General features: G+C 45.1%; 1 protein-coding gene across 2 annotated transcripts; it reads left to right on the top strand.

Moving 5' to 3' along the window:
• Positions 1 to 4,424: 4,424 nt before the first annotated feature.
• LOC141173791 (L-lactate dehydrogenase A chain) lies at positions 4,425 to 12,296 on the top strand. 2 transcript variants are annotated; one of them, XM_073658210.1, is made up of 8 exons: positions 4,425 to 4,564; positions 7,262 to 7,393; positions 7,473 to 7,590; positions 8,634 to 8,807; positions 9,142 to 9,315; positions 10,303 to 10,420; positions 10,939 to 11,062; positions 11,231 to 12,296. In XM_073658210.1, the coding sequence occupies exons 2-8, from the start codon at positions 7,268 to 7,270 to the stop codon at positions 11,393 to 11,395; spliced, it is 999 nt and encodes a 332-aa protein (XP_073514311.1). In that variant the 5' UTR covers positions 4,425 to 4,564; positions 7,262 to 7,267; the 3' UTR covers positions 11,396 to 12,296. The 2 variants fall into 2 exon arrangements, with proteins under 2 accessions (XP_073514311.1, XP_073514310.1); XM_073658209.1 differs by having other exon boundaries at positions 4,429 to 4,564; positions 7,259 to 7,393.
• Positions 12,297 to 14,315: the final 2,019 nt, after the last annotated feature.

Consider the following 14,315-nt stretch of genomic DNA (forward strand, 5'->3'; position numbering starts at 1 on the left):
TGTCATCATTACCGGCTGCACCGCACCACCACAACCCCCATCCTCTGCGCCTGTCCCCTCTGAGGCTATACCCCTCCCGTTGGGGGTTATCCCACCAAGCTGCGCATCCACCATCAGCCTCAGCGGACCCTGCTGCAGCGGCGGCCACAGTGACCGCATCACAACGGGTGGCGTAGTCGACACAACGAACTTTAATAACATCAGTAAAGACTGCCACATAACCCTGAGCTTGACGCCCTGGGCACGGGACCGGGTCACAGCCGCTCGGAGACTACAACCCCCCATCTGATCCGGTGCCGGGTATTCCCCTCAAAAAGGAATATGTCCCAGGGGGCGCGTCATATCCACTTGCATTACACCAGGATTGGCTCAGTAGTCCGTCTCTGGCTGTCTTATGTCCACCCTAGACCCTCACCGTAGTCTGCATTCTGCAGTGGGGTCTGTACAATGCACATTCACCTCTACCTGCAGACATCATATGACACCATTGTAATCACAGAGGCCGATGGCTGCTGCATGATGAAACTCCCATATAGGTGACTGCAATTCATGGAGGATGTAAGGCGGGTTCAGCAGTGGATGGTTCTTATTACTGCTTATTGCATCTGTGAAATACTAAATGGAAATGGAATCGGATCCAACCCTGGCATGGGTTAACTCATGTGAATACCTATCTTGCCCGGCCACGGACCATGCCCCACCTGCTGTGTCCCTTTACGGCCGAAGCCGTTATGTCTTATGAATCCATTCTGGTTCTCTCTTCTTTTCCCATCACTTTATTTTGTGGAGAGATGGAACGCCTATCTTTTGGACAATATTGGGAAGGTGTTGTCACGGGTGTGTCAGAAGTGACAGACAGTCGCCCTGCAATTGGTTGCAGGAGATCTCTACGTTTGGCATTACAGACATCTTCTTAGAGGCTGGCTGTCTCTAGGACCCAGCGGCTACCTTCCTCTGGCTAATTAACACCCTGCCTGGGTATATAAACACCTGCTGTGTTTCAGAGGGAGGTGCCGGCGATATTCATTACTGCTTGTGAAGGTTTAGCAAGAGCAGTACTTAGTCCTCTCTGGAGCTTGAGGACGTATGCGCATTTGTGTGGAGTCGTCTAAAGCTAAGCAAGTTCCCCCTGTTTGTCCTCCCTTGTTGTCTATAGTGTTTAGTGGAGCTCGACTAGTGCTCATCTCCTCCCTTCCCTAGCCATAGACATATGCCAGGGAAAGACAGGGCGATGCACACGTGTGGCGATTGGTGAAGAGCCAATACAGGGATGTTAGGGGAGACAGGGTGACGCTAGATCAACCTAGGAGGTCTCACTTCCCCCCTTTCCCTAGAGTCTGGACTCCCTTTCCCTCTTCCCTTTGTGTTGCACTAAGTCTTTCCCACACCTTGGGTGACAGGTGTTGCGATACTGGGATACCTTTAGAGCGAATGTCAAGGGGATCCTGGCCACTGCTGTGGGGGACCTAAGGAGAAACCTATGTACTCACAACAGTGGTTACGAGATAGGAACTGCAATGTCTCCAAAATCCTACCCCTGAAGCCACGCGGGCATATACCCTTTTGCTTAGAGAAAAGGAGCAACGTAGCTCTTTCCATATGACTCACGGATATTTTGAAAATGACGATTTAAGTGGCAAACTGAACCTCAAAACCTCCAGTGACTACAGTGATTAAAGGGGTTGCCCATTACTCGGACAGCCCTATGTTTCCCCCCAGTAACCTAATTACACCTATACTCACCTCCAGTACCGTTACAGCAGTGTTGGCACTGGCTCTCCTGAGGCTCATGCGATTCCTACGACCAATGAGCGCTGGCTTCACTTTCCTCGCATTTGGATAAATCACATGTGAAGAAGGACTTCACCTCCCAACCTGGTAGGGACCCCTCAAAACTGGGAGAGATTCCATAAACCTTGGAGGGACCTCAATCCTTTGTGCTTCGTATAGACCCATCTTGTTATTGCAATCTGATGTAAAAATGAATTGACTGTAGTCTTGAACCCTGCAGATTATTCATGGAGACCAAACTAGGTTCATATCGGGAAAATCATCAAGTGGGAGTTCTTTTGGGAGACGATGTGTAGGGTGGGCTTTGGACCTGTATTTGTCATGATTCTGTTGTCAGATTACCCAGGGCCAGGAGCCCCTTCCCTGTCCCTAACGCTAGGGGCGCCCTAGCTATCCCTGCTCCCTGGACTACTTCTGATGGTTAAGACGCATGGGCCACGTACCTTGCTGAATTCCTGAATCAGCCTTATATCTGTCCACCTCCCCCAGCCAGCGAAGTGGGGGAGGAAGTGTAGATATATACACAAACTAGACAAACAAGGATGTACAGGGATAAATGAATATACCAATCACACAAATATGCACTCACAGACAACAGAGAGGAACACCAGGGAGAAAAGGAAGGCAAAAAAATAGGAGAGGATGAGGATTTGCACACAGCCGAAACGCCAAGAAACAGTCACAGATCAACACTGTAAGCGCCTCTACCAACAACTGAGCAGTACAAGATTTACACTGGCAATCCACATTGCCAGAGGCCAGTATATATAGGAGAGGGGAGTGGCCAATACTGAACAGCTGTGATCATCCAAGCTGGGAAGCTTCAGAGACTCTAAGCTGCACAGTTTAACCCCTGTACTGCTAACAGAAACCTGCACCGTTTAATATGAAGGCAAAGTACTTCTGATCAGTGCAGGAGTGCGTGAAATCAGATGCTGCGGTCATCTGGCCCCTCTCTGTCATGGTGTACCCGTGACAGTATTTACTAGATGGGTTAAACTTTTATATCCAGTCCCAGTGGCGCACGCACGGGTCAACGGATACCGGTAAATTTCAGGCTATTTTCCCCTATTTCGGGGCTCCTTGCAGGGATACCCCCAATGTTATGTGCTAATGCAATGGAGCCATTGTCAGCCATTATCCGCTCTATCCTGGAGATCACAGGCTTCATCCAAGGCCCCTACACAATACAATGTGTCTATATGTGAATGATATTATCATGTTCTCACAAGACGCAACAGATGACAAGAGATGACTTTGTTTAACTGGGAAAAATCTTGTGTCCTTCCCGTCAACTTTACACCTTTAAATTCTGTCAATTTTGACCCTGGAATCAAAATAGGATACGTCTCTGATTTTCCGTGCAACGCTTGGTCCACAAAAAATCATGAATATGTGAACAGCCCTATAGATTATCACAGGTATGAGTGCTGTCTGTGAAAGTGACAGCTAGCAGTAGTGCGCGGAAATCGGACATGTGAATGCGGCCTTATATTCTGGTTTTATAGGGTCTCCATATCTTGTGTAGTGCTGCGTGCAGAATGCCGTCACCCACATCTACACAAGTGTCTGGCACATTGTTATGGGGGATCTGTGGATGATGACGCACTGTTATGGGGGATCTGTGGGTGACGCACTGTCATGGGGGATCTGTGGATGACGCACTGTTATGGGGGCTCTGTGGATGACACGCTGTTATGGGGGATCTGTGGATGACGCACTGTTATGGGGGATCTGTGGATGACGCACTGTTATGGGGGATCTGTGGATGACGCACTGTTATGGGGGATCTGTGGATGACGCACTGTGGAGGATGTACTGTTATGGGGATTTGTGGGTGACGCTTTGTTATGGGGGATCTGTGGGTGACGCTCTGTTATGGGGGATTTGTGGATGACGCACTGTAATGGGGGATTTGTGGATGACGCACTGTTATGGGGGATCTGTGGATAATGCAGTGTTATGGGGGGATCTGTGGGTGACGCTCTGTTATGGGGGATTTGTGGATGATGCACTGTAATGGGGGATTTGTGGATGACGCACTGTTATGAGGGATCTGTGGATAATGCAGTGTTATGGGGGGATCTGTGGATGACGCTCTGTTATGGGGGATTTGTGGATGACGCACTGTTATGGGGGATTTGTGGATGATGCACTGTTATGGGGATCTGTGGATGACGCACTGTTATGGGGGATTTGTGGGTGACACTTTATGGGGGATTTGTGGGTGACGCACTGTTATGGGGGATGTGTGGATAATGCAGTGTTATGGGGGATCTGTGGATGACGCACTGTTATGGGGGATCAGTGGGTAACGCACTGTTATGGGGGATCTGTGGATGACGGGCTGTTATGGGAGATCTGTGGCTGATGCACTGTTATGGGTGATCTGTGGATGACACTTATTGAGGATCTGTATCTGGCACACTGTTATGGGGGATCTGCATCAGGCACAGTGTTATGGACAGTTTGGGCTGGCACACTGTTATGGGGGCTCTCTGTGCATGTATCGCACGTTTATCATCCTCCTCGGCGCCGCCTGATCCTATTGGTCCGCATTCTCATCCAGCATCAGCCTCATCACTGCATCACTTCACACTAGATCTCTCCGCCAGCCGCAGAACCTGAGAGCAGGCACGTCCGCGAGCTATGCAAATGAGGTACGCATCACTGCTAACGTCAAGGACAACCCCGATATATATACGTATCCCTCCGCCGGGGCTTCTGTGCAGAGCGGAGCGCAGCAGCAGCTGAGGAAGAGACATAGACCCAGGTGAGAGCGGCCGTCCACACCCGACATTGCACTGCGGCCCCGGGGGACGCCCTGCTCTGCACCAGCTGTATAGTGAGGGGGCACTGCTCTGCAAAGAACTGTGTTCTATCATACGGTGGGGGTGGGGTGCACTACTAATGGAAATGAAGGGTGTGTAAATGTTTTGTTTCCTTTTGATTTTGCAAAAAAATGTTTTTAATACATATAATCAGCAAGAATAAACATTGCACTAATATAATACATACACTGCCATGCTACATGTCATGATGCATTGCCCTGATATATCTATAAATTGCACGAATATAATCTGTACATTGTAATGCTACATACATCTATATACGTTGCACTGCTACATATACACTAGTCTATACATTGCACTGCTACATTCCTCTGTATACAGTGCACTTCTGGGGATACAGCCATACCTAGCATGGATATACTGTAAATCTATACATTGCACTGCTTGTTATATGGCGTTTCATTACACTGATTATATATATATATATATATATTTTATTATATTGCATTTCTGTACACTTTGCACTTCTGGGGATACAGCCTTTCTGCCCATTCCTGGGTCACCTCATCAGATGCAGAATCTATGGTGTCACGGTGTCGGCCCCATTTTTCAGGCCGCAGTATTTATAGCCCAGATTTCATTTGTTCATGTGTCTGATAGGAAGTAACTGGGGATGGTGGTGTCATGCTGGCACTGTGCCCCCTCATCCTCTGCTTCCATGCATTCAGTCAGTCCTGGAGGGGATGCGGAGATGAGAAGGGTGGGGCCGCTGCTGCTTAGAATATTAGGAAATAGGAGAAATAATCTTTTAGGTATGATCACCTCGCCCATTTCTCATTTTCGTCCTTTGTCTTCTGCGCATCACAAGTGACAGGTCCTTACTAATGATCTGATTATCACCCAGGGTGATAGTAGGGATCCTCGAAGAGTCCGGTGTAATAACCCGCAGTCACATGGTGCAGGTTACATCACTTGGTGGAGTTGGGCAATAACCCCAGAATTTCTCAAGTTTTGCAAAAAGAAACAAAAAAAAAAAACAATTTCAGTTTCCTGTGTTGTGGGTGCTCCTCTGTATATAATATTCACAAATGGTGGTCTGTATACCACGTCCTGTGCCCTTGACTGCAGACATCCTTGTACCCTGTCACTACATATGTGATGTCACATCTCCACCAGGAGGAGGCCATCGTGTGTGTGTGTATATATATATATATATATATATATATATATATATATATATATATATATATATATATATATATATATATATATATATATATATATATATATATATATATCTATATATCTATATATCTCTAGCTCATCAACCTCTATTCCCAGAGATCATTGTAGCCATGGAAACACTATGTATTCCCTAGAGGGTAAATGTCCTTCTCTTTCGGTGACCTTGTCGTGTTTCCATGGCGTCACAACATGCAGATACCTCAACTTCACCATAAATGGACCCTGACAGTCACCATATTATCGAAAGTTCTTGATGCCATAGAAATCTATATAAAATAAAGGGATCGTAGAGACGCCCCAGGCTGCACCGTTTAGGCCTCGTTACATCACGTTAAGAGCCGGTGTTGCAGGTGTATATATCAGACTGGAGGTTATGACTAATAGTATTCCCATAAGGAAAAAATATATATCCTGTGCCCCATACTTTTTTTTTTTTGTACATTAAAAAATATATTTATTTTTCATCAGGGTTTGGTCCATGTGAACTTTGTGAACAGCTGTAGAGATAATTAGTTTACGTTCTATATGTGCGAATACGGTAATAGAGCGCAGACGCAAAATATGTCCGTCTTATTTGCAGACATGAAAGTAATATCAATTTTCACAAAATTTTTGGCCCCCTTTACTATGAGTGTGGGATCCAACAGCACTTGGATGACAGGGTCTCCATCTGTGCACCGTCTAGGTATTTTTCTGTGGTTCATGCAGGTTGCAGGTCTCCAGGCCTGAACATAGGAGACCCAATCTGGACGGATCGTGACTGGTCGGACATGTGAAACTGTCCTTGTCCTGTTTTTTGTCATGTGGGTGGATCCTGACTATATATAATCCATGTATGGTTTGACTTCACCCTTTAGCTACAGAATGGCGTCTGTTTATTACACACAAGCTGCCATATTGGATCAGAAGGTTCAGGCTGAGAAGTGTTGTCTCGCTGTTATGGCGTCTGTGACTATAACGCGCCCTCACCCCTCGGCCTTTACTTCCTGCTGACACTTGGGTCCCGTCCAATTTATTCTGATAGGAAAAGCCACAATGAGCTGCTGTAAATAGCTGAGCTGAGTTTGTCATATATAGTATATGTGTATATATAGATGTGTGTGTTTTCAGGAGTTTGGGAAAGTTTGGTAAAAGTTTTAGCAGCCAAGAGGATGGCCACCAGCTTTCCTAGAAACAGATAAAATGACATGTTATTATGGTGTAAATACTTTAATGCCGGTCTGAGAATACTCAGTCCTGTTCATAGTACGGTATAGTCTAGACGCCTTATCGGAGCGGTCACATGATTGCGTCCGTGGGTATGTGGCGTCCTTGCCTTCATGTTTATGGACTCCGATACAGTTCTTGTTTGCAGTCATGAGGCTGTGGGTTAATGTACAACGCCCGGTGCCCTTTATCCCGGCCCTAAGTCTGCATTGTGCTTATTTCAGCAGAGCAAGATGGCAAGTACCAAGGAGAAGCTGATCCACAATGTGGTGCCCGAGGCGGCGGCCTCCCAGAATAAGGTCACCATTGTCGGCGTTGGCGCAGTCGGTATGGCCTGTGCCATCAGCGTCCTGCAGAAGGTGAGACAACTCCCATCATTTACCAGGACGTTTCTGTATCCTATTCTTCATATCTTTTCATTGTACATTTCTTCTGCAGGATCTGGCGGATGAACTTGCCCTGGTCGATGTGATTGAAGACAAACTGAAGGGTGAAATGATGGATTTACAACATGGCAGTCTCTTCCTGCGGACTCCTAAGATTGTGTCTGGGAAAGGTAAGTCAGTGATCCACATAGGGGAACCCAAATTGACACGTTCCCCATTAAATATTAACCTGCAGACAATCCCGGTACCATGGACCAACCCAATTAGGACCACTGTACGCCCACTGTTACCCTTAAAGGCAATACTACCTTTTGGGGGGGTCATTATTTTTCACTTTAAAAGCTGTATCTTTGGCTTAAATTTTGATAATTTTTTTTTTTTTTTTGCATTAGGGTTTCATTAAAAAATGTTGATTGTTTTCTTCTATAACCTGCGTATTGCAAGTTGCAGAATGAGTTAACTGGGATTCCAGCTATGAGCTAGTTCTGATGGGAGAGTTTACAACTCTTATCTGTTGTCTTATTAGCGCCTCTCAGCAGATTTATAACAATGTAAAGTTGTAAAACTTTGGCCATAAGTCACCCGAGAGGGGCTCAGAAGAAAGAATATAAAGTTATACCTTCTTCCGTAAAAAGTGAGCGCTCTGACTCTGTCAATTCATTCTGCAGCAAGCAATAGATAAAGGGCAAATGGGGCAATATATTTCAATAAAACCCAATAGCAAATCCTGTCCTTTAACCAAAAAATGCAACTGAAGGTGTCCATGTCCTTTAAAGGGTCCACTTTTTTTTTTTTTTAAGAACTAGGGCCCGTTTCAGACATCCAATGATTGGTGTATGGACCATAATGTCCGGATCGGCTGCGGGTCTCCTGATTGTCTCAACAGCCGCCTAAGTAGATACGAATCCGATTTCAGGTTGGAAGGCCAGCAGCCGGTCCGGACATTGCGGTCTGTACTCGGTCCGTTAATGGTGACTGTGTGAATTCAGTATTAAATTACATGGTGAAGTTTTAAGATCTCTGCTTGCTGTCAATGAATTAAAACATTAATGGTTGTGCTGCACATTTCATTAATCTGCAGCGGAGCTTTGTTTTGTAACAGCGTCGTCAGACGGACCCCTTTAAATTTGGCTTGATGCCCACTAAAACTGTATGGCGGTGAAAAGCCGCCAGATAAACTGCTGTGATGGTGACTTAACTATTGTTATTGCAGATTACAGTGTCACAGCCAATTCCAAGCTGGTGGTGGTCACAGCCGGAGCCCGTCAGCAAGAAGGAGAGAGCCGCCTGAACCTGGTGCAGCGCAACGTCAACATCTTCAAATTTATCATTCCTAATATTGTAAAACACAGTCCTAACTGCATCCTGCTGATTGTTTCCAATCCCGGTGAGTCCTGCGCTGCAGTACCCCATGCTGTGAACCCAGGGGCTGAGGCAGTCCTGTGCAATAGCAGTACTGACCCAGGAGCACAAGCAATGTTGGCCTAGTCCCTGCCCCAAGTGGAGCTTGGTCCTTTTAGTTTTAAAGGGCCACTAACCCCAAAATCCACAGATTATAATAGCGCTGAAGTCCCTGGAGGTTCTCGGCAGTAGTGATATATGATATACAGAAGTGTTCATGGGGGTCACATTCCTTTAAACTGCAGTCTGACTGGATGATACCTGGGAGCAATAGATAGAACTGTTAAATGCAAACTTGTTCTCTTTATCCTTCTCCTTAGTTGATGTCTTGACTTACGTAGCCTGGAAAATCAGTGGTTTCCCCAAGCACCGTGTCATCGGCAGTGGCTGCAACCTGGACTCTGCTCGTTTCCGCTACCTCATGGGGGAGAGGTTGGGCATTCACTCCCTGAGCTGTCACGGCTGGGTCATCGGTGAACACGGAGACTCTAGCGGTGAGTGCAATCATCGGGGAGACAGCGACTGAAGATGAAACCGCACGTAACCTTAGACCCAGTCTATATTTACCTCCTTGGAAAGGTCAAGCTGGTAACTCAAGTAGGTCAGATGCTGCGGCCTTCACCCCGAAAGGCTCAGAAAGGTCATTGGGGAATATCCCTGTGGTCCTGAATGTCAGCTGTTACCGGGAGAAGTAGCTGTTCAGCTCTGCTATATACTGTAATGTTCCTTAACCCTTTAAAAACTTGGCTTTTTTTTCCCCTCCATGCCATAACTTTATTATGACAGTGTAGCTGTAGGAGGCCTTGCTTTTTGCAGGACCAGTTGCAGTTTTTAATTACACTATATATTTTTCCATAAAACCTATTGGAAAAAAATTCAAAGTTGGGTGAAACGGTGTTTTAAAAACAAAAAACAAACAAAAAAAACCCTCCATTCCGCTTTTGTTTTGACGGTGCTCATTGTGCTGTAAAACGGATCTGGCAGCCTGATTCTCCCAAGTCGGTACTACTAGAGCGGTAACTAACCTAAGTAAAACAAATTTTGTTATGAGCACATATATTAGAATAGATTATATGCTGCAGTACTACAGTATTGTAAAAATGACATTCTCCTATGAAGCCCAGCCCAAGATGGGAGGACAATCATGGCAGTCATGGGGACCCTCAGCAATCCCCTAACTACCATGGTAGCCCATCTGCTCCCGCAATTGTTTAGTAAGCAGGGCAATGGGAGATGGGGCGCAAGTACATTGGAAGCATTTTATTAAAAGCTGCTGTTGCCAGCAGTGATCGGAGCTAGCTCTGGTTTCTGCTGATGCCAGCTGTGTAGCACCGCTATCATCATCCTGGTATAATGTGGGCTCAGCTCCTGAGCCTGTAGAAATGTACATGATGGGAAATTAGAATTAATAGGTGATAGTTTTCCGTGCTCCTTTCAGGGCTGTCTCTGCGTAGTCTTATGATTTTTCCTTGCTCTTTCAGTGCCTGTCTGGAGTGGGGTGAATGTAGCCGGAGTCTCTCTGAAGACCCTGAATCCTGACCTGGGAGCAGACAACGATAAGGAGAACTGGAAGGAGGTTCACAAACAAGTAGTTGATAGGTACAGATTCTGTATGTACACGGCCTGATGATTGGCGCAAAACTACAACTCCAATCATCTCCAGTGACCTGCAACCTCAGGCTCATCAGCTACGGTCTAACTACTGGTCATATCTGTACCAAATATTCCACCCCAAATGCTGTTGCATATTAAAATGGCAGCAATATGGATGAGACTTTACACAATTATATTCACACGCTGCAGATTTCATATCTACTGTATGTCAATTCATGCCGCATGTTTTTACATTTTGCAGTGCAGACTGTAAAATCTGCAGCAAAATCCACAATGTGGAGATTTTGTGACTGTGGATTTGCTAAAGAAAATATGTAACAGATATATCCTGTGCGGACAAACACTACAACGCTCAACCTGCCCTGCTGTAGTTTGACCACAGGTTGCACATCACCGCCATATACCATATTGCACGCAGACAAAATGCTGTCGCCTTCTGTCTGTGGCTTGTACACATAGTGGGGAAAAGTTCACTTACAGATTGTGATGAAATCTCCTTGTAGTGCTTATGAAGTGATCAAGCTGAAGGGATACACCTCCTGGGCCATCGGCCTGTCAGTTGCAGATCTTGCAGAAACTACTCTAAAGAACCTCAGACGTGTTCATCCTATTTCCACAATGGTGAAGGTACGTGATCCCACAACAACTGTATGGTAATCAGTGGACTGGTGACTACTGTAAGAAAAGGACTATGGAAAAGAATATAACTACTATAATACTGCTCCCTATGTACCATAGTTATATTCTGATACTGCCCCCTACAGGATATTCAGCGTATATAACTTTTTTTTTCAGGGAATGCACGGCATTAAGGAGGATGTCTTCCTTAGCGTCCCATCTGTTTTGGGTAACCAGGGGATAACAGATGTGGTGAACATGACCCTAAAGCCTGATGAAGAGGAGCGTCTCAGGAAGAGCGCAGACACTCTCTGGTCTATCCAGAAGGAGCTGCAGTTTTAAGCCGCTCTCGTTATCTCACGTTTCCGCTGTCATTGTCTCACTGTTTTTACGTTGCACTTTTTGAGTAGGTCAATTCCCTTGTGTTGTAATCATCTGTATTGTGAAATTGTCAGCAGTAATGTTCCTATCTGTACGGGCTGCCGGAGTGTAATACCGCATCGTGGGGTATTGCACTACGTTGTAAAAAAAAATATGGGTTCAATTAATGACCTCTGGGATTAACAAGTCACCATATTTTCGACCATTAAAACATCTTCCCTGCCCAAGAAAACAAACGGTCCCCATTCTTACATGGAAATTGTTGGCTGTGGTGCATTTAAAGGGGCCCTACACCTATTTTTGATTAATAAAGCAGACTGGCTGCCCTTCCCTGTCAATGCTCAGGATACTCTTGTTGCTATGGATGTATACAATGCTTAACCATTTAAATCTGATTGTTGGAGTATTTCCATAGCAACCAGGTTCTCAGCTTACCATGTAAGACACATTGCCAGTAGTCTGAGAACAGCAAAGGGTAAGAGGGGTTACAAATACTGAATCCCTGTTATCCATACTATATTAAGTCAGATTTTTGTGTGAAAAGTAAGTGAAGGAGATCCCCTTTAAGTGACATTGTACTTGAGTATGGCTGCCTTCACTCCATTATTGTCCGTTGACCAAGTCGGAGGATCCTTAGACAATACGGGAGTATCTAGATGGTTGTTTACAGGGACGATATTTCACATCAAGAATTATGTTCCCACCAAAGAGAATCTATCTAAAGAATCTATAGGAGAATATAATAAATATCTGTGTCTTGTACGTTGTCTTCACTTCCATGCAAAGAAAGTTTCCTGTATTTACAGCTGAGAAATGTAAAAGGCAACATGGATTTGACACTAATAAATAATTTTGGAACTTACGGAATCTCTACAGTTCGGTCATTCCAGTCTTAAAGGGCCACTAACGTAAAAAAAAAAATGCAGTTATCAGTCACCCTTAGGGTGTGGTCTTTGACTTCTCATTAAACCATAAATGGTTGATAACAGGGAGTAATAGATTGCATTCTACTACACAGATCTAAAACACATTGAGCACTCCAGCCTTAATGAAGGGCTTTCTGGAGTATAATGCATAAAATTCATTAAAGATGAATTTAGTGCATCTTCTGAGGGCCGGTAACCAGTCCAGTCTTCACATCTTTGCCCGCTACTTACTAGGCTCCATGATGTTGCGTGAGGCCTAAACTGGGCGCCGGATCAGAAAAGCACAAGTCAAGCTGCTCATCTCCATTATATAGTAATAAAACTTCATTGTTGTATAATGAAAAGTTCTTCAATATCCAATTTTTTTTTTTTTTTTTATTAACATGAGAACCTGTCCGTCACTGCCCCAGGCCGGCTCTTCCCAGCGCCGCTACAGGTGATTGATAGGGCTCTCCTTCATGTGTACATAGACGCAGCAATGACCCCTAGCAGTGCTGGGAAATAGCCGGACTAGTTTTGCCTCTGGCTACAGTATCCAGCTGGATCTTCAAAGTATATTTTTTCCCAGACACCGGAGCATTTCCGAGAATATACGTGGCTGCAATTCATGCTGGTTCGGGCAGCACAAATCATCTTGACAGGTTCCCTTTAACTTATTTTTTTGCTTGCGGTCAGTGAAAGGCAGCATTGTTTGTTGGCATCTAGAGGCAGAAAAATCAAACTAAATAGAATTGGCACCTGCAGGGCATCTGACTGTACAAGTCCTACACCGGCGTCAGACGGACATAATTATGAGGAATGCGTCAAAGCCTCTGAAGGCCGATCATAATTGCTCCAGTCACAGACAGCAAGGAGGGGGGGGGGCAAAAATTGCAGAACTATAATAAGATGTGGAATCCCCCCCAGTATTGTCTTCTAGTCGTCAGGCCAGAATAAAATGGTGGATAACCGTACAACAAACTGCTGCAATTATTTGCTGAATCACTGATCTCAATGGGTTAACGCTAATGATCATTAATCATTTTAATACCCATCCATTATACACTGGTCTCAGGTGTGATAAGTAATAATCCCACTCTCATTACCGGGACGGTTATCTGGGTAAACTTTGTACCTTTTGTAAACGCCAAGAGTTTTTTCTTGGCACAAAATCAAGAGTTTATGGCTTTTGGTTTTCTGTCTGACATCTCTCATGATGTTTTGCAGCGGTCTGAAAAATGGAAGTTTCAACCTGGTAAGTGGGGGAGGGTAAAGGAAGAAGAAAAAATAAACTGCTGGAACAAAAGCCTCAGTTTCCAAGCAGATTGTCACAGATTTTACGCTACGCACCACAGGTCAGTTCCTGTGCAAATGTAACCTTTTTTTTTTCTAAGCAGCTTGTGGATGAGATTTAGGCCTTTTGCAGTCTGAGAACGATGCATGGACCGGCTGAGGGTCTACTGACTTAGACCTTGACACTTCATACATGTCTATGAGGCTCTGAAGATCAGGTCAGGACACAGCGGCCTTTTCGTACTTGGACCATGAAACACAGATGTGTGAATTCGGCCTTAGTAGAATCCAGCACTGTAATACGCTGACGATTTTCTGAGAGTGAGAAGTAGAAAGCCACAGATGGGGCTACTGCTTGCTAGCAAGTGTTTCTCACATCAGTGTTGGATTCACAGCTACACTGCTCAATACTGTAGTATAATGTCCTCCATATACATACTGCTTGCTAGCAAGTGATTCTCACATCAGTGTTGGATTCATAGTTACACAGACAGGAGAACAAGAATCTCATAACTGTTATGGGAAATATAGCAGCTAGCAGAAAAAAACTGGTGAAAAATGCAGGATGCAAGACATAATTGAGAAAATGTTCCCCAGTACGATTCTTGGGATGGTGCACGAAAATTCAAAGATATACAAAATTCATTAGGAGGCTCGTGCCTCTGATCTGCAAAACGTCAGTC

The sequence above is a fragment of the Phyllobates terribilis genome, unplaced genomic scaffold, assembly GCF_046119375.1.
Source record: "Phyllobates terribilis strain yellow unplaced genomic scaffold, ASM4611937v1 Scaffold_13__5_contigs__length_258822181, whole genome shotgun sequence".
NCBI lineage: Eukaryota > Metazoa > Chordata > Amphibia > Anura > Dendrobatidae > Phyllobates > Phyllobates terribilis.